This window comes from Brienomyrus brachyistius, chromosome 3 (genome assembly GCF_023856365.1).
Source record: "Brienomyrus brachyistius isolate T26 chromosome 3, BBRACH_0.4, whole genome shotgun sequence".
In the NCBI taxonomy this organism is placed as follows: Eukaryota; Metazoa; Chordata; class Actinopteri; order Osteoglossiformes; family Mormyridae; genus Brienomyrus; species Brienomyrus brachyistius.
The window spans coordinates 9370296-9393191 of NC_064535.1; the positions used below are offsets into that span (position 1 = coordinate 9370296).

At 43.1% G+C, this 22896-nt stretch overlaps 1 protein-coding gene across 5 annotated transcripts in view; it reads left to right on the forward strand.

The window, feature by feature from the left end:
* The window catches only part of ctbp2a (C-terminal binding protein 2a), a 76803-nt gene that overhangs the window by 30670 nt on the left and 23237 nt on the right, over positions 1 to 22896 (forward strand). For 3 of the 5 annotated variants that reach the window (XM_049007282.1, XM_049007280.1, XM_049007284.1), the window contains one exon: positions 4554 to 4699. In XM_049007282.1, the coding sequence (XP_048863239.1) occupies positions 4642 to 4699 (58 nt within the window). In that variant the 5' untranslated portion in view covers positions 4554 to 4641. Of the gene's footprint in view, positions 1 to 4553; positions 4700 to 12271; positions 15734 to 22896 lie in introns of those variants that run through there. The other 2 variants (XM_049007285.1, XM_049007286.1) reach the window with 2 other exon arrangements.

Below are 22896 nucleotides of genomic sequence, written 5' to 3' on the forward strand. Positions count from 1 at the left end.
GCCATTGTGTTTCCTTGTTTAGCAGTTAAAAAAACATCCCTAGAACTTTTTCCTCCTGCGTGTGATCATGTGCCTTTTAAATGTAGTAATGTGTTGTATGATTTTCTTAAAAATCTAAAACTTTTTAAATTATGTTTTTTTTTGGACTCTTCAGTACGTTGGAATGGAATGAGATGCAGTTGATTTTATAATGCTGTGTGTGTGTGTGTGTGTGTGTGTGTGTCTGTGTGTTTTTGTCATCTTTGCCTGCCGTAGCAAGTAGCGCAGTAGGAGAGCAGCCTGACCTTTTATTGGGTATAAATTATTCAGACATTCATATTTTTAATTGACATATTAATTTACCCATGCATTAAAAATTGTGGTTATCTAGCGTGTTGCTGCCTGTGCCGTTGTGTGTTTTGAAGGGTGCAGTTACAACTGAAATTTGATCCTGTCATTGGAGATTTTACCAAATGTACCAAACAGTCTCTCTTACCTGTCTGAACAGTTTCAGTATAATGTATATCGCTCCTTTCCCTTCTCCTCTGGAACCAGTCCTGGCTTATGAGGTTATGAGGCTTTTTTTAATATGTGTGGCTGTCATAATTACCTTGAAAAGAAAGTCATCAATCTGTGCTAATTAGCTTCTGAGAGAGGATGTCTTTATTTTCAAACCCAGTTATTCTGACTTTGTGTTTCCTTACTCTTGTAAATCACACTCGAAGTGGATTTCTTCTTTCCCGAATTTGGCGCAAAGACGGACTTCTTTACAACCGGAGCTTTATCTTTGCCTTTTGTGTTTCTACAGATTAAGGCAGGTATTGTGATGTGAATTCAATTTGAAATTTAGATTAAGCCAGTGAGCGAAAGCAAGGAAAGGGGGTGTCTGGGGGGCCGGCTTCAGTACTGTACGCACGTCCTTGCGGTCAGAACTTCCCTAGAAATAGACCCATTTCAATTATGAATTCAGTTGAGTCCCTCATCGCATGAGCTTACACTCTTGAGGAAGAAAAGGCTTTTCAGTCTCATTGTTCTGTAGCTGCTGGCAGTGATGTGCATAACCAGACTCTTTAGTTGACCATATACACTGCATTTTTTAATTTTACGTTTTAAGATTGCACATTTAGCAAAACTTTGGAAATATTTGCTTGTTGCAGATTTGAAAATATATTTTTCCACGTTGGAAATTTAAATGAAGTATTTTTCTGAAGGGTATGATTGTGTAAATATTTTTCCATAAACATGAGATCTCACTACTGACAGTTTTTTTTTTTTTGCTAGTATTTTAATTTCCTTCCTTTTATCCTTGTTGCAGGTTTTGTGCAGTTGTGATATTAATAAAACTAAAATACTAAAAAGGCTTAAATGACTTTAAATTCACCCTTTATCAATGTGAACTTTTTGCATTCGTTTGAATTCTAAGAGTGTGCAGTATTAATTAAATCAACATAAAAAAATTTAAGGGGGCGGCATGGTGGTGCAGTGGTTAGCACTGTTGCCTCACACCTCTGGGACCCGGGTTCGAGTCTCCGCCTGGGTCACATGTGTGTGGAGTTTGCATGTTCTCCCCATGTCGTCGTGGGGTTTCCTCCGGGTACTCCGGTTTCCCCCCACAGTCCAAAAACATGCTGAGGCTAATTGGAGTTGCTAAAATTCTCGTAGGTGTGCATGTGTGAGTGACTGATGCGTGAGTGTGCCCTGCGATGAGCTGGCCCCCCATCCTGGGTTGTTTCCTGCCCCATTGCTTCCGGGATAGGCTGCAGACCCCCTGTGACCCAGAGCGGTTTGGAAAATGGATGGATGGATAAAAACTTTAATAATTCACACCCCATTTTCATCACACAAAACATTTTTACAAGTTAACCAAAAATAGAAATTAGAGCTAGACATTAAAACATTTTAAAGAAAGTTTTGTGTGTGTGTGTGTGTGTATTCTGTGACCTTGACTTACTTTCCTGACACATTTTTTTAGACTTCAGTATTATAATGTTTTGGTTACTCTCCATTACCCCTCATTAAGGATCTCTTTTAAATAATTTCACATCAAATATAAGCTCAGTATGTGTGTGATATACTGATTGTGCTTTTTTTTCCATTATAGCAGCTCCTATAATAATCATGTAATTATCTGTTGACTGGAAAGGGAAACTGTTTGCATGCTGAAGCATTGAATATCTGGCATGATTTCATTTTGAACTTCCCTCCCCTCCCATCACCTGACTCCCTCCCCCATCTTGCTATGCCAAACGCTTGGTTGCATGCCCCCCCCCAACCCCCCTGCTCCTTCAGGACATGCCCATGATCAATAAGTGTGTCTTGGGCTAAAGCCAAACCTCAACACAACTGAAGAACGGCGCTTTGGGATTGTGGTTGAATTCCGACCCTAGCGCTAAAAATACTGGCAGCCTCTGCTGCTTTGGCCGTCGATATTTGGCGGTTAAGTTGCCCGCTTGAGGGTACAACTCCTTGGCTCTCTGAGATTCCCCTTGTGCACCCCCCCCCCCCCCCCCCACATTTTCCAGGTGTGTGGGCGGGGAGAGTCCGTTACTGCTCCTCCCATTTTTCATGAACCCTCCAAGAGTCATCTGCCCTATTTACACGTGTAAATACCGAACGCATCTTGGAGGTCAGGCACCCCGGAACGAGGCCCGTGTTGATAACGTCTGTGCTGCGCTCGGATAAGCCCAGGAGAGCGGTGGCCCGGTATGCTTGATAAATGAGACAAATAGCCAGGAAGGTAAAGCCTCATTCAGGGACAGGAAGATTAATCAAGGCTAACTGATGATGCTCTTTGTTGCAGCATTTTGAAACAGCACTAGATTTCCCCCCCCTCTCCTTGCATCCATTACCACCCATGCAGATGAATGCTATTTATGAGCAGAGGGTACAGTACCAACCATTAGGAGGTGCTGAGTATGTGTGAAGAATTCACGAGGTAGTACTCGTATCTTCTGCATCGCTAAGGTGCTGAACTGTCTAAATTAGCAAGTCCGGATATTGGCTATTGTGGTAAAAATACTAATCCACAGCTTTTGATCTCCACTCTAAATATTCAATTCTCAGTATTGAATATTTAAAGTACAGCTCACTATTTAACAAGCCTCTTTTATATGCTGCTGCTGCATTTAATTGCCTTAATATTTTCTCACACCCAGTGTCCTGGAAATGGTTTGGCGTCACTTCTGCAGCCCTTTGCTTGGAGTGTAGAGGACAAATTTGGCTTGTGCTGGAGCTAGATTTTTTGGGGGCGGGGGTGGGGGGAGGTTTTGGAGCTAAAATCTATACATAAATTTCCTCCAGCTATGTATAATACCCGAAAACCTGCTTGCTTCACCACCTGCTGCCTCTGTTATATTCTGCCACGATAGGCATTGTTCATAATCTCTAACAAACAGCATACTGACAGGCGGGATGGAGATCTATAATCTATGAAAGTTTGTGAATACGACGGTTCCCTCTAATGGTTAGAACGTGTCAGTACAGTTGGGCATTTAGTCTTAAATTTGCTTTTTAAAATCATATTTTTGTGTTACTAGTAGAACATGACCTCATCCAGCTGCATTATACATTCATCCATGAATACAGCTAATCACTTTTTTTTTGGAATATGATCACAGTAGCAACTTTTTTTCCCAAAGTCACTTATAAATAATCCACTATTTCGCGCCCTTTATCTATAAATGAGAAATCATAAATGTGCAATAACTTTCCTCATAACTGCTACTGGTTAAGGTAATAAAAAATTAAATATAGCAGTAGTTTTGTGTACCAATGTGTTCCTCTAACACCCTCTGTCCAGAACCTACACATAAAGTCTTAATCATGTATTTATACAGACTGGTATATTATTGAATGAATTCAGCGTAAGTTCCTTTTCCAAACATACAGTTAAAGGGACCCTCTGGTCACAAATTCAGTGGCTGCTGAAGAGGTGTAATCGGTGGGTTAGCTGTAAACTTGGGTTAGAACAGTAAATATATGATTCATGGATCCAGGGGAGTTTAGTAAATGCCACCCACAGCATATGGTATTACATATGGACTGTGTACTTCCTGAGGTCTTAATGTCTTTTTAAGGGGAATTACACCAATAGTTGTATTAAGTTCACTCTTTACACCATCAGACATTTTCTAGTGTATATGAAGGAAATCACATTATGTAAGATGTTTCCTGAAAAATTCTATTCCATAAAAATGTTTCCATATACCGAGTTGAACTGAGAAATCTGCAAATGATGATTTATTTTTTTAAATCTGATGTCAGTTCGGCTCCCGCCTCACATATTCTAGACCCGGTGGGGGTCAATCTTATCCGTAAAGAGCCGGTGTGTACACAGGCTTTTCAAACCCAGGTGTGAGGACACTTCAGCCAATCAGTCCTCTAATTAGTAATCAGTTAGGGAGCTGCAGCAAAACCCCCCCCCACACACACGACGGACTTTTCTGGATAAGATTGCCCGCCCATGTTGTAGACGGCAAATCCATGTGCTTCCAGTATTTGTATACTGTCAATGTATAACATTAAAAGACACACAAGCAAATTGCGCCCTAACGGTTCTGCGCGGCTGTCTGCAGACGCATCGCGGCGGCATGCTCCGTGAAGGACGGCGGGCAGCACGCTAGGTTCCTGAAGGTCAGCTTGGTTTCCTGCCGCACCTCCGCCATGGCTTTGGCTGACAAGCACAAAGTGAAACGGCAGCGTTTGGACAGGATTTGCGAAGGTAAGATCACACCAAACCTCCCCAAATATCACGGCTGCCGTATTTGTTCGTGTGTTTGAAACAAAGTACTTTGAGTTACGGTCCTTCCGTTGGCCACACTGGGTCATTCCATTATCGACCTGATTTCCAGCCAGACGTGGGTGCCTGGTTGCTCGTTTTAATATAATCTGCGGACCTCGATTTTATTCAGAGTAGACTGTGGTTGTTCGGGACCCTGAACTGAAAATCCATTGGCTTTCCTACTATCTCATTACTAAACACTCAACTCAGAAAACTACCTTAACTGAACCTGTTTAACCTCCCCCCTAAGTACTTAGCGATGTAATAGGAACTTTGAGTCAAGCCCATGTCAACATTAACAGCTGTGGTATATGCTGCACCACGTGTCACAAGGTTACAACTACAGGAAATCGGCAGGGATGTTCCGGTGGAGATTGGGGGTCTTGTTCTTGACAGGAAGGGCTACCATACAGAACATCCATTTTTCACCAGGGATTGACTCTTTGTCTAATGTGTGGTCTTGGCAAAAACATGGATCCTGCTGTAGGGGATAGAGCAGTATGTGGAGTTTGGTGACGATACCTGCAGCTGGCCTAGTACTTATAAGCTGCAAGCTGTTTTTTATATTTACAATTGATGCTGCAGAGGGTGGCTTGTCCTTCTAAGAAAGTGATTTCCATTGAGGTTGGCTGGTTCAGTAGTAAGCACAGTCTTACATGGTGTATGCTGCACACTGGGAGATCCCAAAAGAGTTTGGGCTTATTTTACCAGGAATGACAATTTCCACAGAAATCCATTTAGGTGCCTTTAAAAATGACACAGAAATGGTAAATTGTGCTGTTCCAGCTTGTGATTCCGGAACTCCTTTCACGTGAAGTTGTGTGACTTAACCGATGTTTTGCTAAAATATTGAGAAGGTGTCCTTTCTGTATTCTGTAATACTAACTGGGAGGAGGTCTCAAATTCTTTATCGTTTGAACTACACAAGGACTAGTCATTCTTTAACCAATGTACAGGCATCTTGTCTCTGTTATTGTTTGTGAGCCAGGCAGCAGTGGTCCAATGTCTCCAGAACCATAACAAGCTTTTCATAAAATTACAAGATCCTTACTTGCAGAAGTTTACCGCAATGCTACTTTCCTGAAGGGATCTGGTGAAGAACTCCTCTCTTCTCCAGCTGGTTTCTATATTCTTTTGTGGCTGATAAAAATGACCCGATGCAGCAGTGACTAATTGTCTGCCTTTTTTTGGTTTTATTATTCTGGCCCGTGGTACCAAAATTAAGATGACTAACGATTGATTATACAAACTCTTGGTCTATTTTTGTCCAGTTTTTTTTAGAAGTATTTGATTAAAAGATAACTCTATTAAAGCTTTTTAGACTTATTCAGTTAGTGATTTCCTTAACTATTGTACAAACAATTGTTGCATTGTGTAGATTTTAATAATCGTTACCTGTATGTCCTGGTGGATTTTGTTGGGGAAAGAGAATTTTGAAATGGAAATTCTGGCCAGTTGTTGGGGGGGGGGATGGCTCACGTGTGCCTGTGTATTGTACCTGTTCGAACACATTGGGGGCCTGCAAATTGCATTCGCAGCAGGAGCTACCCAGCATCCTGAGCCACAGCTGCAGGCTCCCTGGTCCTCAGCAAGCCTTTAATTGCAATTATACGAGAGTCACAGAACCACCACTTTGATGTCCAACTTGCAGACCCTGGGAGCAGAAACAGGCCCACGCCTGCCTAGGAAAATGGGGAGTGGGGGGGGGGCATGGTGAGGCAGAACCGTGAGGTCCCAGTGTGGATTACTTTAATCTGGTTTGATGCTCCCAGATATGTTTCTGGGCGACTGGTTGCAGAGCTGAGCCCTGTAATAAAGTGGAGGACTTGCCCAACTCTGGTACTGATTATGTTGAAATAGGTTTTGTTTTTTAAGGCTCTACAGTTTTCCTGCTTGGTTGCTGTTTTTGGATCGATGCTTTTATGACCTACGAGAGGGAGTGGCGACTTCTGATTGGGTGGGAATCTGGATCCAGCCTCCAGATTTTTCCCTGATCCAGTCCTCTTCAGCCTGATTTAGGCTTTAATAAATGAAGCTGTTTTAGTGCCTTTGTGACCTAAAGCTGTAACCTGACTTCCTCTGCAGGCTGTAGTCTGTGCCGGGGGGGCTTTTTTGAGGGTGTTCTTTAAGGAAAAAACACTCTTTTCCTATTCCTGTGGCGTAGCCCTGATGAGGGCCACAAATGGCCGACTGTCACCACGAGGCTGGAGGAAGGACAGCGGATGCAGCAAAGTGCCAAAGCCCGCGAGAATTTTAATATGATGCACTTATGAAATGAGGACCTTGTGTAGCTTATGGACCGAGCCCTTTCTACCTTCTGTGTAAAACAAGAAATTGATTTATTCAATCAAAGCAAATTACTCAAAATAATGAATAAAACGTCGTAAAAATCCTCGTCATTAGGCGTTAAGCTTGGCCATCGGTGAACCCCAAAAATCACGGGAGGGCAAAACTTCGTTTTTGTCTTTCGAACTGTACAGTTCGTCCATGAAGTGATCTAATCATAGATAACGTTCTCCTCTTCCCTAGCTAGCTGCACTGTTTAAGTCCTCCCCTGTACTGCCTTGCTTTTAACCCCACTATTAATTAGTTGATTGGGTGCAGGTGCGCCCCCTGGGGACCACTCGGGGCGCTGCACACTCGCCCGGGGTTGACGACGCTCTGGGGAATTGTCCCCAGTCTGCGCTGCTGCCATGTAATTGTACGCCCGGAAACTACCTCCTCGCAGTTCTACAGATACTGTTACAATTTGGCAAAATGTTCTAATAGTACAATGTCTAACAAATGAGACTGAATTGAAAAAGCTGATAATGATATATTTTGTGTAATATAATTCTTCTATAAGGACAGTCCTATTTATTATCATTGATAGTAAGGACCTGGTCGTCCCTCTGGCATTCAAAGAAAATGCCATTGAAATGATCTTCATGTTGGTATATAACAACACTGCGTCTATAAAAGTGTGTCATCGTAGCCGGTTCAGAATCTCCTAAAATCATCTGAGAATTCTCAGCGACCGTCCAACACACACACCCATTTTTTTTTTACTTGATCACTACGCCACCCAATACTCAGTTTGGCTAATCAATACCACATTGAATTGTATAACCAATTAAGTTAATGAATTTAGCTGGTGGATGAATGTAACAAATACATGGAATGGCTGAGGTGCCCCTGTGGAGAGGTTTGGGAACTGAAGCTGTGTTCATCTAGCTGTCCAACAAAGTATCAGTGGTTTTGGAGAACAAAAGAAACTCTTATTTATTTATTATGTAACTTTGTATATGTTTATTAATGTGTGATTTGCATATCTTCTAATGTTAAAGGCCTTTGTGCAGAACTGTGCATCGCTCTTCCAACCGCTTTTGCTGGTCGGTGTTGCAGGGAGCCTGGAGATGCACAGGGCACAGGGCACAGAGCTGGATTAATCCCTGCATGGAACACCAGTCTGTCAGTCGTGCACTGCTGTCAATTTAGAGACCCCACTTGGCATCATTTTATGAACTATATCAGGAAACCGAAGTAGGTGAAGGAAAGCTGGAAGACAAGACGATATATACAGAACCCCCACTCTAGGGATGTGAGCCCCCAGACCACCCATCTGCTGTATATATTCAAGAATAAAACTAGTCTTCTTAAGAGTCGTGAGGTTGACTATATGCTTTGATTGTACGCTTTCCTTCACTTATAGACTTCTAGCGGTGGTATTGCAGGAATGTGATCTCTTTGCCAGTGTCAGAAGATTAATTATGCGTTTTAAAATGAAAGATGCACAACCAGCATCAACTACAGATGACATAGCCCTTAAGGGCTGGTATTGAGTTCTGTGTAAGGCACCCAACATCACATCGTGTGACCTTAGACAATATGGCTGCCCTGAATAGGTGTACGTCAGCCAGAGTTATATATAGACTCTGAACAAAGCAATTTACAGGCTACTCTCCGCAAAGAGATGATCCCATTTTTCAGTTTTGCTTCATTAGGCAAAGTAATATTTTTCACGAAAATCCAAAATATCCGTAGCTTAATATACATTTTTAACGACACGTGGAACTGAAGCATGGAATTAATTTACAGCCTTCGAGTAGAATTTGTGAAAATTACAGTTTATTTACTTCCGATTTTTATCAGCATTTTCCTCTGCGGGGACAAAATGCTTTTGAGAACACTGCTGGGAAGCATTTAAGATTACAGCTTTTTTTCGTCTAGTAGGTTTCAAAGGGGAAAAAAATTAAGCATATGTTTTCCCAAGCCTGTGGTTTATGTGAACATCATTAAAACTGAGGTCTTTACTGCTTTTGTTTTTCATTCTGCAAATTTGTTTAAGCGTTTTCTTCTTTTTGAAAGCCCAAGCTGTTGTAGCATATTGTTAGTCTGATCTGTATTCATATACAATTTAATAGATCTATACTTGTAAGCTGAACTTTCCTGAACCTTAGTTATTTTTTTATTTCATTTTCTTTTTTTAATTTTCTGTTTACTCAAGACTGGTATATTACAACTTAGCATTTATTTATAAAATTGTACAAAATTATTCCTGTAGTGTCAAAATAAATTAACATCGTAACCTCGTTTTGCCTAAGCAATTCCAATATTTATGTCCTATAATAGATGACTCGCTTAACGCTGTACATAATTACAGGCAGATTTCTTTTTTTTGTGTCAGCCGAAAAAGTGTTTTTCCTTTTAGTAATTTCTGTAGTTTCTGCAAATCATTTTGGGTATTCTTTCGTTACATGCGTGCACAAAAATTCGCTAACAAACTGCTTTGCACAGAAATGTTTAATAATAATAAGTTATAACGAATGGGCTTATATATTGCTATCTGTGAAATGTTCTTTTGGTCTGTGTTATCCTGCAAGAAGAGTCATTCTTCACTCTCCTGCTCTTTAATTACGAAATGATGTCCAACCTTGCGTTGAGATCATGGGTTCAGAGATGACGCGCTTGGCTATTACAGCAGACATTCGTGCCGCATCCATGCGGCATCCAGTGGTGCAGCCCCGATGCAGGAAGCGTAAATGAAAGTTCGCAGTGGTTCTCCGATGCAGGAAGCGTAAATGAAAGTTCGCAGTGGTTCTCCCAGCCACACTCTTAACCTCAGCTGCGGTACAGGAGTCGCCAACACGCCCCCGTGTCTCCATCCTTCCAGATTGCATCATTCCATCGCCTCTCCCTTCTGTCCCTCCCATCTGTGCCTCAGCACGGCTCGAGCACCAACGCATCCGTTCCAGGACCTGATGCTGCCGCCATTAAGAGTGATCTCAGTCAGCTTGTTGGCCGCGGTGGAGAGTTCCGGACAGATGCAGATCTCGTGCCACCCCAAAATCATTCGTGGGAGGTGTGTGGGTGAAGAAACAAACACCATCCCTGAGCATCCAGGAGGGGGGGGGGGCAAATCAGGCTACGGTCCTGATCACTTCCATTCCTGGCAGCCAGTTATTAGATGAACTGTTCTGAATCATCTTGGTATTAAGCCCCAGCCAGGTTGCTTTGGAACCCCCCCCGCTGGCCCCCCAGCCCAGAGACAGGGGAAGTGCAGTCCAGCATGTGTTACTGGACACACCAGCAAGTACTGGACCGTATCATTTTACAGTATTTCATCGCGATGAGAATTCCATTGAAGTTGACGATGACGTGCATTCCTAGTGTATTTTGTTTGGTTACTTGTGGTTAAGGTTTGGGCTGGGTAGGGGTTAAGGTCCTCATTGTTGGCATTAGAGTTTTTCCCATAAAAATGAGTGGAGAGTCCCCACAAAGATATGAATGCAAACGAGAATGAATGTTTTCTCTTAGTAATTCTTGTACTTGCAGAGTTGGCAGCTATGGTTAGCTGGCTAGCTTGGTGCTATTTATGGATGCACATACATATATGCATGCATATTTCACTTATATTTTACTTATGAAATTACGACTAGACCATATTTGAATTGAAGATATTTTGCAATAAATGGCGAATGGCTGTTCTCTGGTGTACTTCCTTGTGCATCTAGGCAGGCCTGTCTAAAGCCTATTATTATTGTTATTTTGGCTGAGCTTGCGGGTATGAATTACATATGATGCAAGGGGCTTATTAAAAATAGTTCTATCTGCCATTAGCCTGGTAGAAAAGCCACACTTATTAATAGTGCATTCACAGCTGACAAGACACTTGTAGGATGAACCAGTTAGAACCGGCCATTAAATAATAAGCTTGACAAATGTGACGTGGCACAGTCCAAAAATAAATTAATTTTAATGTCCTCTCATTTCCTTGCTTAACTGCTTCTTAGATTTCAAGGCATTTTAAAAGTAATTAAAATGTGGTTTTGTGTGTCAGCCAGTTCACATTGTAAACCTGTGATTGGTGTGCATGGATTTTATTTTGGCACATATGCAGTTTGGAATCCACTTTGTTTGATACAAATGTCCACGATACTTTAATAATTGATCTTGATTTTACTTAAAGCTGTTTTGCTTCTGACGGGTCCGTATTGAGACCGATAAATGAAACATTCAGCTACGTAAAATGACATCTGTTGTTGAGTTTCAGAATACTAGGCATGTGAGGTATGAAAGTATTCTGTGTTTGATTTTATATAGTGGAATTTATTCTCTGTACTTGAAATATTTCAGTTAAATTATTCAAGCAGTGGCATTTATTGCAAAGATGGGTATATTGTAGCACACCAGTGCTGTTCTAGGCAATATTTTTTTTTGATGGTAATTCTGTAAGTTTCAAAGTCACTGCCCTTTATGGTATTAGGTTACACTCTTGAAAGGGTATGACAAGGTACTTGGACGGGGTAGTCTAATACAGGTTCATTAGGAGTTCAGTACCTGCCCGTTATACTTAAAGCTCAGTTCCACATAGCTTACTTTAATAAAGGCTTTTAAATATTATTTAATATGTTCTTGCCCACATTGCATCCCATTTGTTTTTTTTTCTGCGGGTGACAGTTTTCTCCATGTTTGCAGGGCTTGGAGGATTAATGTTATCGCGTTGGGGGAAAACAGACTATCCAACTGCGTACATGGTATGAATAGATATGAATAAGAAAAGGAGAGAAAGAATCGGAAAAGGACTAAAATGACCCGCTGAAGGTGGTGAATTTTCAATTATGTTAACGCCCTGGCAGCTGCACCGAATCCTGGAAGGTCATGAGTTAACAGCCTGCACCATGTATCTGCATACAAACTGCTACTTTTACCGCACATTATGTACCACAGGGCAAGAACTGCCAGGTCACATACGACGTACAATCCCCACCTAATCAGTTATGCATCCTTGCATGTCGATTAAATAAAGTTGTTCATCGCGGATATGAATCTTATGATTTGTTAAGCAGTTGCGTAAGTTTACTATTATAGAAGAGCGCAGTATATAGTATAGAAGTATAAGTACTATAATATAGTATATAAGAGCACAGTATATAGTATTTAAGAGCACAGTACATAGTATAGAATTATAAGTACAATAGTATAGTATATAAGCACGCAGTATATATAGTTATAGAAAAGTGCAGTATATAGTATAGAAGTATAAGTACTATAGTGTAGTAAATAAGAGCGCAGTATATAGTAGCTGTAGTTATATACTGCTTTATAGATTTCATACAGTGCGGCTGTTTATTGCCACATCTGCTGTACTTCTTTGGAAGCGTTCGCTAAAGCCTTTTAAAGGATGTAATTTCATTTTCACACTTTTTAATCTCATAAGCATGAAATAAAATGAGAAGCTGTTGCTCTCATCTGTAGATTAATACCCTGTGGCTGGCATGAACTCTCTCTCTTTCCTTTTTTCATCAGTGTTATAGTGCAAATAATCAAATATATACTGTACTTGATTCTTTTCTTTTGTCGGCAAGTTAAGTTAGACACCTTATCATCTTTTGTGCAGTTATTAATCTGCGTGATACTGAATGAATAAACGTGATTTACAAACTTGGACGTTTCTGTTCATCTTGGCTTTAAGGCTTACGTGATTGTTTAATGCAGACTAGATGGCAAATCATTACTTGATGGCGTGACATGAGAGGCAGTGCTGTCAGGATCGAGGAGGGGTTGGTGCCCAAGGCTCAACACAATGAGTTTGACAACTGTTTTCATGAATAAATCAGTGGGGATACTCGCAAAAGGAGATTAAATATCAGAATAAACTGAATATAGACCACCCTGCCCAAATAACTGCACCTTTGGTGGGGTGGTCTTCGGGTCTCCTAGGTTCCTGTGTGATAGGGAGGCTCTCTCTGAAGTCCAGATTAGGGCACTCTTAGCTCTCTTTGGGTTGAGGGAGGATTTTGGGAAGGGGCTTGGATAACAGCAGATAAAGTTGAATAAGGTTATTGCTATTCAACTTCTCCAGGAGATAGACAATAAAAAAGGTATAGAGAATTAAACATAATGTTGTGGTTCTGCAGAAGGACATTTGCAACAGTTGGCAGATTAGTACTCAGCCATACTAGATATTTTTGCTACCTGACCTCATGTAAGTCTTGCGGTCTGTTTTAATTTCTTTACCTAAATTCCTCCCTATAGTATCCAGGGCCACTCCCTAAGAGTACACAAACTGCTGTCTCTTAAAATTTGCTTCAGGTAAATTTAAGAGTGAGAGGGGAATTGCCCCCTCACTCTTAAAGTTAGGGGCACAGCCATGCGCGATTGCTGAAGTGATGTCACGGGGGCAGTGGAATTAAGCGGTTTTATTTAGACTCTAATCTCTTATTTCAATTGCCAGAGTGAGTAAAATGTCCCAGAGTAGGAAGGGATAAACTCTCTGGATTAAGCCCAGCCCCCACCCTCTCCTCCATCCCCTCATTTATGTCCCCCTCCTACGTCGTACTTGTCTGATGTACGGCATAAGCAGGGAGCCCATCACTGGGGACGCAATGGCGTGGTAAGGCTGGCTTAACGAGGTGCGTTGCGTGTTAGTGTTTGCAGTGTCCTTTTCATTCCTCCCCATCTACTTATATTTCCAGAGATTAATTATTTAGTTCTCGGCGGTTGTAAGGGGAGGCACTTGATAGGGATAAAAAAAATTACAACTGGAGATCAGGTGAAAACGATACCCTCTGCTTTGCCTTTTCCCCTCTCCTTCCCATTCTTCTGATGCGACAGTAACAGAAGACTTGAAAGCGAACACCTTGCTTTTTTCCCTTCTTTAAAGCTGCCGTCTTGTTTTCTGTCCAATGCATGCTTCCAGCAGGCAGTTAGGTGTTGGTCGCTCTCAGAGCTGGGACACGTTCGGTGGTAATGAGGGGCGGGGGGACAGGGAGAGCAGCTACGACCACTGCGGCAGAATTCCGGGGAGGAGGAACTCGCTAACATACGGGGGTGACGGGGGAGGGTGGTACGAGCCACCCCCCGGAGTACGTCCCCCCGATCTGGATCTGAAACGAGAGCCCTGCTCGTATCAGGGCTTCCCTGACAGGTTTGAGCAGCGTCCCTTGCGGAAGAGTTCAGTCCCTGAGCTGAACAGCCACTACGACAGGCACGCTATGGCTTCCCGAAACTCCCTCCCACCTCTGGACTACAACCAGCATGACCCTGTTATGGGCACCCGACAACTAGAAGACCCCCGCGGCTATTACCGTGGAGAGCTGCAACCGCTTAGCAGATCAGCCCCGCATTATGGGGTGGTTAGCGGGGCCCGGTCCTCATGGGATCAAGGTCTGGGACGACCCCCTCCTCCTGCTTGTCCTTTTCCTCCCCCTGTGGCTCATGAGATGAGCCGTATTTACAAGGACCCTACTACTGGCAAGATGATGCCAGATGGTCCGAGAATACCTGGAAGAGATGCTTCACCAGGGCGCTATGGGCTCGAGGCAACTTCACCCAGGTATGCGACTGAGCCCCTTCCTTCTGTTCGCTCCATCTATAGTGACCTCAATGGCTGCCCCCTTGTCCCCCGTCAAGTTTCAGCTACCTGCTTGATGGTAGATCCGACTTCTCAGGGAATGGATGGAACAGTAAATCGCGGAATGGCACAGCATCAGGAGAGTCCTTCGACTTTTATGTCTATGGTGGCACAGAAGGTACCGTATGACCCTGGGTTTGACCCTAATGCCCCAGTTGTTGCTCCTGGAAACACGCCCATATGTGCATTACCTCAGCCTCAGACAGCAGTAGTGGGGACTCCTGCAATGATAGATCCCAGGAAGAATGCAGACCCAGAGTTTCTGACATTCCTACGCAGGGAAGGCATCTCTGAAAGCACCATCGCATTGCTGCTTCAGCAAGGCTTCGACTCCCCCAGCATGCTGGCCGTCATGGAGGAGAATGACATACGGTCTGTGGCACCCAACTTGGGGCAGGCTCGGGTGCTTTCCCGCATTGCCCTCAGTTGCAAACGCCCTCTTGAGACTAACACGGTGCAGGGTGCAGTGCGGGCACGCTCCAACAGCTTCAGTCACCGCAATGACGTCTACTTGCAACAGCAGAGCCTTGACCCCAACGTCATGCCTCTGCCTCCCAACACCCTGCAGCCCATCTCAACCCGGATGGGGGAGATGATAGGTAGAAGACCCAACAGTGCTCCTTCTCAGCATCTCCTGGAAACTACCTCCTACCCTGGCGCTTCACCTGGATGCTACCCAAATGGAACAGGGGGGTCTCCCAACGCCATGTCCCAAACCCGGCCGATATCAGCGTACGCTGGCCAACAAGCAGCCGCCGTGTCTGCCTTGACGCCCCTGAATGCTGTATCACCACAGCCCCTGACCGCTGTGTCTGCCGCACCCCCCAAGGTTTACTCCACCACCTACACGGTGCCCATGGAGCTGATGAAGAGGGACCGCACCATGCTGCCCATGTCCACCTTACAAAACCTTCAGCCGAGCCCCCAGATGATGCGCAAGGTTGGGTCTCAGGCAGAGAACTCCCTGCTGGCTGCTGGTACCAACCTCCAGACACAGAGCGCCAACATCCCCAACCAGAAGCTGAGCCGTCGGACCGGACCTCCTGTTATCGTCTCGACCATGGCATCGCCTGATTCAAGTAACCCTATATGCAGTTCTTCCTCATCTTGTTCCATTCAGTGGCCTGTCTTATCGTTTTCTCTGCGCCAATGTTTCATCATGTCTGTCTGGTTGTACTTTTCCCGTCCTTATGTCTCTGTCCCAATGCAAAAACTTTGGAATTGAGTGGTTATATATGAAGCAAAAGGACGATCAATCCTATAGTCATACCATATTGGTAATATTTGATATTGCAGGAGTATATTAGTAATTAATTAGTGATTTCACACGGGTATAAAACACTTGTGCAGTCTTTTTATAGATATTTTTTATTGAGTGCAGCTCTTTGACTTTTCTTTTATCATAATTCACCATTTTATGTGTGCTTTTGCTGTTTTTTTCCTATGTAGCTGGGCTGTAAACCTGGACACACTACGGAAAAGGGGGAGTTAATTAGGCATCGCTAAGATGACCTCTTTCGGAATTCCTCTGTACCGCGTTAAAGACGAGTGCATTCCTCAGGCCGCTGGCAGGGCGGCCATTAAAAATGCAGGAGGCTGATATGTGAGGTCATTCCTCTGAGAGGGCAGCCGATTGGTTACATGCATAGTGAGATGTTTTCGGTGCTGGTTCTGCAGTCTTGTGTCGGTGCTGGTGCCATATATCCTTATTAGAGTGTGTGAAGGCAAAAACTGAGCTTTTGATTCCCCTGGAAAACTGGAATCCAGGGGAACTGGAAAAGGAGAGCAGGTGATCCCTGCCATTCTCTATCAGAACAGGTGTCCTTTTACTCTGTCCAGATATTCGAATTTTGCTTTTTGTGTTTTTATCTCCCCCAAATAAACTGTCAGGGGGAAAAAAAAAGATCTGAGACTCAAGGGAATTGTCAAAGCGCATCTTTTACAGTCAGGACTACTCTGTTTCTCACAGGATGGATGGCAGCGAATTAAATGAACAAGTGCGCTTAGAAGATAGTTAATATTTACCAATTAGTTTCCTATTATGGTTCTACATGCTCCTATGCCAGCCTGGCAGCTGTAACAAAAAGATGGTGTCACTTACCATTTTGCTACACTCCTGTAAACGTGACAATGGCTTTGCAAGTAGCCGACTGCCTTTTAGCAGTTGCCATTCTGTAATGACACTTCTGCATGTTACAGATAGGGCAGAGTAATGTAATACTTGGGTACTGAAGCAATAGTCTGCTACATTTAGTCAGTTAATACTCCACTACCACTGGAAGTTAATTTATGGGCTTTTAGCCTTTAATCTTAGTTTCTTACATTTTTTTTCTTTATTTTTTAATTTTTTTGTTACCTTCCATATTTTTCTGATGAGACTTATTTACAATACTACAACATGCATGTATTACTGCATACCGAGCAGTTTATAAAACGTTTTCATCGGTCGTCTTTTCCCCCGACAAGAAAAAGACCTGTGCTTTTTTTGTTCTTTAGTCATTAATGGTGCGGTTTCCTGTAGTCCGTGAGAATCCCGTCACATGCTAATAGGCTCAAGAAGACTTCTCATATTCTGAGAGAGTGGTGGTGGATTTCATTAAGCAATTTCCTCTTGTCGACAGGCTTGTGCGGTATCAGACACATTGCCAGGGTTTGAAGAGGATTTTGAAAGTGTCCTTGTGAGAGTCGCCTCCCCCACAAATCCACAGCAGATCTCTCTTCTCCTAGGCTGTCTGCAGCGATTACCTCAAGTCAAACATTTTTCCAGGACAACAAACTCATTTGCATGGGCCGACGTTCGTTGCTCCAGTAATTTCATCTGTTAATGGACGGCCCACAAATCCGATCTCAGAGCATGTTTCTTAATTGTGTGTTGCTAGGCAACCTGGGTTTTGGTCGTAATCACAGAAAGATTATCTTAGTATTCAAGTAACAGCGAAGGGTTTTCATGAAGTGGGGACCTGTGGAAAATTGCTTTTGAATTTGCATTTATGTTTTGTTAAATTAGCTTAAGCTTTGAAAGGCAGAAGTAAAAGAGAAATGTGTGCTTTATTTACACAATATGTTGATCTTTAAGTAGTTTTTTTTCACTGCTAAACCCTGATAAAGTTTATTACTGCGGGCCATCAGTCATCTTTCAGACATAAATATTACGATATTTGTATTTAATGCTTTAAATTAGCATGCTTTTTTTTGTGATTTTTAATTTTAGTTTCGCATGCAGTGATTTGCTGCTGTGCTGTGGAGCTGATTTGAAATGTTAGTTGGGATTTCCATGAACGTAATATTTCCAACACTTAGGAACAGAACCACATAGTACTGCAAGGGTGGCCAGCTAATATAAAAGCTTCCTCTACAAGGGCCTTCGCCTCTCTGTGTTAGCTAATGCCATAAGCAGCTCATCAATAATGCTATTACATGGCCAAGCCTGAGGTTTCACAATGCAGTTCCCGACATCTCGTAGCGGCAAGGAAAAATGCACTATGGCTATGGATGTGTCTAGCAGCCAATGTGGAAGCATAGCAGGTCAGTGTCACACTGAATTCAGGCTACATTTTACTCCATGGATGCTAATAGCCGTGTCGCGTACATAAAGGATAGGGTTCCGATTAGCTGTCGCTCCTACTTTGGACTCTCGAAGACATCAACAGAAGTGCCCATGACAACTGTAGAGGTTGCTCATCAAGAGGGGAGGGGGAGTGTTTAATCTTCCTGTTTGGACAGAATGAGGGAGCGTGCTGGGTTGTGTTCTCTGGGGGAAGGTCTCGCTGTGCCGGCCACTTGCATAACCTTTTAGTGAACCACGCCGAAGCATGCCTTCGATATGCATTCACCCCGGCGTTCACATGAGGGGCCATTCAACAGCATGTCCACAGGGTACGCTCCGATGTCCTTGGTCCCTTGTTCATAGACATGCGACATCATATGAAAACGTTCCGCGGTTCTGATAGACCTAGCACGTGGCTCAGCGAGGTAGCGTCTCACAGCTTCAAGGTCGTAGATTATAGCTTCTGGGTATTTTACTGGAGATATTTTAATGGCAAGAAGAACTGGAACATGTGTCTTAAACTGCCTTTAGTTTAGGTCTGTCCTGTCGGATGGGCTTGCAAGTTCTGTGTGATGTACCCAACCTTGCGTCCCAGGGAAACTGGTTATTGACAACAGGTGTATGGATGATTCTTGCATACACACACGCACACGCACACACACACACACACACAATATTATATTGAGAGTCTAGACTGGGTGTATGTGGCCGTGGTATGTAGGTCTCGTATCAGTAATTCAATAAAGAAGGTAGAGAAGTGATCTGTGCTTGTTTGAATTGACGATTCATCTGTTGCTTTGTTTTAAATCTTAAGAAAAATTAAGTATAAATGTGTGAGGGACAGAGAAGGTTGTCCATATGTTTGTCTGTATCTTTGAGGGTGTGTTTGAGGAGTAAATGCAGGCAGCGGGATGGAGAGAAGGCAGTATCTCCTGTTTGGATGGTGATTTTGTAGGCTTGGAGTAGTATCTGGAAATTTTATCTGGGTAATATCTAGTTTTATATATATATATATAGCAATTTTGGCATGTGGTGCACCTGAGGTTATGTCCCGTGGTCAGAAACACTCGTCTCTTATCACAGGATGTCTAAATTTGGCAGATGTCCCCAGACTCTGCTGTCTGGACAGTACCCTTTAGAAGGCCATGTTGTGTTACTCTATCGTATTAAAAGAACTGCATCACTGAACTGCCAGCCAATTCCATTCTGGTCAAACGAGACACATGAAAATACAGAAATGCATAACATAAAAGACTTCCATTGGTGCTGCTTTGAAATCCTGTCCAATCTGATTCTTGCATTAAGTTCAGAGGTTATTCCAGCTGGTGAGGTCTGTCTATTGTGGGAACTAATGCGGAAAGATCTCCTCGGTCATCTTTGAAGGGCTGCTGTGGGGAGATTGCAAGAACTTTGCTACTGGCTGCCTACTTTCCAGAAATGACCCAGCATTACTGTGTGATCCCACTGGAAGGAATGAATGAATGAATGAATGAATGAATGAAGCCTTAAATGGTACACATACTTGCTGGGCTCTGAACAAATAAAACTTTGTTGCGTAATCCCATGTTCCATCATTACTTCTCTTGCGCTAAATGTTTGATACTTGGAATTAAATTGTCAGGGTGCAAAGTGACCACATCATATACTAGAAGAGTCTGTGAAAATAAAAATAAATAAATAAATGTTCTTTGAAAGTCTCCTCGGAACTTCTTTATAAATGTCCTTCCCTTCGACTTTCTTAATCTTCCCAAATCATTCCCAGGATTAACATGAAGATTAAAGGCTTTACAGGGCAAGTCAGTTCCTAAGTTTAAAAAAAGAAAGAAAATGAATGAACAAACGACCCTGTAATATTTTGCCCGCATGGCTGACATTTATGTGGTGACTCTGCCACAGAAATATACTGGGCCCACCATCTGTGTCTTGTGGCCCATCCATGACTGAGAAGAACAACGTCAACCCTTCTGTTGTTCCATTGCCTTGTCAGCTTTTTGGCGTCGTTTCAGGTGCATGCTGGGTATTTGATAGAAAGGAACTGACACCGATTCCCTGTCTTACTGCTATCCTACCTGCTCTGCTGTGATGGCAGACTTCCTAACGCATTCATCTTTGCAATGAAGCTTAACAAACGGTCAGTGCATTAGTATTTGATTAAAGTCAACGTGCAGCTTATTTCCTGTGCACTGAACGGCTCCAATGGTTAAATATGTAATGCAGTGCAGGGATTTCCTGTCGCAGGAGTCAACAGCAAATGATATATACAAATACACTCTGAAAGAAGGGATCCAGGAAACAGTGACAAATTGGTTACATTTGTACGTCCGTCAGTGGGAAAGAGACTGAGAAAAATATGCACATCTCTCCAAGAAATCCTTTGTCGCCCCCCCCATTCTCCGTGCCGGGCAGGTCACCCTGAATAATTCATCTGCTGCAAATGAAAACCTCACGGACATTACCATGCCAGCCTAACCTTGTGCTTTATGAAACAGGCGGCCGGAGACACTCACCTTCTCATTTTCTTCCTTCATTTGTGCTTCCTCCATTCAGAGGAGTTCGTCTTTGTGTTATGAAAAACGCTGTTTTACAAAGGTTATTGTAATGAAACCAATTATGTTTTCAACTCTCCTCCCAGACACCTTCACTTAACACGTCCACAGAAATAGTTAGCTCTCCTTTTGGATGGAAAAGGAAGCAGAAAAGGGCCGTACTATCTCAAAGGAACACTTCACGCTGGATGTCAAAATAGCATATACTGGAAGCTGATAAAGGGCGATGCGGATGATTGATTTTTAAGGTGTATAGTACCTTATTCAGTACAACCTGATTTTTTTTTTTGTCTTTAGCCCAGCACTTTAGCTCACTGTTGACATAGATTTGCTAACATTTTGAGAAAATTAAGCTAATGTATTGTAGTGTGTTAGGTCCTCTGCCAAGCAAAAGTGCTCTTACTCTGCAGGAATGCATATCACTGCTGATTTAAACTGCTGGAATTATTTCGTTAGCTATTGGTTTTTCTCTTATTTTGTCTTCAGGGTGCTTACCGTTATTTTCCATTAGTCGTCTTGGTGTTCCTTTCTGCGGTCACTGCGGGGGTTTTTAATGAGGGGAATTTGAATTTAGTTTTCTTGGAAAGGGGTTCGTAAAGCAGGGGGAAAAAAAAGAGATCTGCAGTGGGGAAGTTGTAAATAAATAGATAAATACAGAAGTGAAGCACGCTTTGTGGGAAACGAGTACCGTCTCACCAGTAAGAGAGAGAATAAATGCATCTCGTCATTAGAAACAGGGTGTTTTGGTTGCCTCCTTGGGCTGTTTTGTCTGTATTCTGTCCCTGGCATTTGGAAGTCATTATGGCCACTGGTGCTTTTGCTGTGCCTCATTGTGGCACTTTTCCCAGTTTAGATGTATTTAGCTTATATTCAAAGCTGGTTTACTTTTCAACACTTAGCCTCGATTTGGTCTAAGCCTGTTTGTTTTCTTATTTTTTGTAAACTTTTTTTTTTTTTACCATTTAAACATATTTGACTCAAACTTATACAACTTTTGCTCAACACCCTTAAAGATTCTCGTTGACTTTGGTGCCTCTTTTATTCCCCCTGAGATCTTATCTCACCTTGACAATATTATTTACCAAAATTACGAGGGAAACTGGATTGTTTTAATTTTCCCATCATGAAAAATGTTGCCGATTGTGACCCTGTATGAAATCTGGCACACATTATACAGCATGTTTACCAGTCATGTGTTTGCTATGTTTCCTTATACATTAACGTAAAACTGCTAACACTCTGCTCCTTACTGCTGCTTGATATACATCAGTACATGCAGAATATTTCACTGGACTGTTCCTTATCTCTCAGGGATTGCAGCCTGAATGGTGACAGATCAGACTCCACCGTGTAACATATCTCTCACCTGTGTTTACAGTGGTGGGGACGGGGGGGGTCCATCTGTTTGCGAAATGTTTCTGCGATATCACTAGCAGAGCTTGTTTGCTTTCATTATGATAAAATGGCCGCCGAGTACAGCTGCGCTAAGTAACTTCTTTTGATGCTGTAATCTTATCCCTCCTCTGGTACCATGGAGCCTGATGTGTGTGTGGAAGCCCAGCTGTGTTGCGTGGGATAGCTGGACGGTGGTGGGTGGGACGCACGGGGGGGGGGGGGGGGGGCGGGGGGGTTGCGGGGCGTTGGGCATCGGACGTGTATTCTGGGATCGTGTCGTGTGTGTGTGGGGGGCACTTTGTTATGCCACTGGGGGCGTGCTGCTGGCGAGCTTCATCCTTTATACTAGGCCAGATGGCTTCTGTCAACTCAGAGGAAGGGGGGGTGGGGGCTTCACAAAAAAAATAAAAAAAACATGCGAGAACTCTTCCGTGAGAGATTTCTGAATGTCAGTTTCTCCTACATTATTTCGATTCCACTTGTCCTCTTTTTGTCCTCCTCTCTCCTGCTCTTTTCCTTCATCCTTTCCCCTCTCTCTCCCCCTCTCCTTTCTCTCTTGCCCCCATCTGGCAATATTTTTCCAGGGAGAAAGACTCGGCCAAGTCAGGGTCGGGGGGTGGGGGCTGTGGTTTGCAGCCACTCTGCGATTTTCGTGACATCATCTGCGATATTCTTTCTGCCCGTTCTCCAGCCCTCAGCAAACCTGTGTGCAATCTGGAGGCGTCGCTGCGGTTTGTGAGTGACGATGGACACC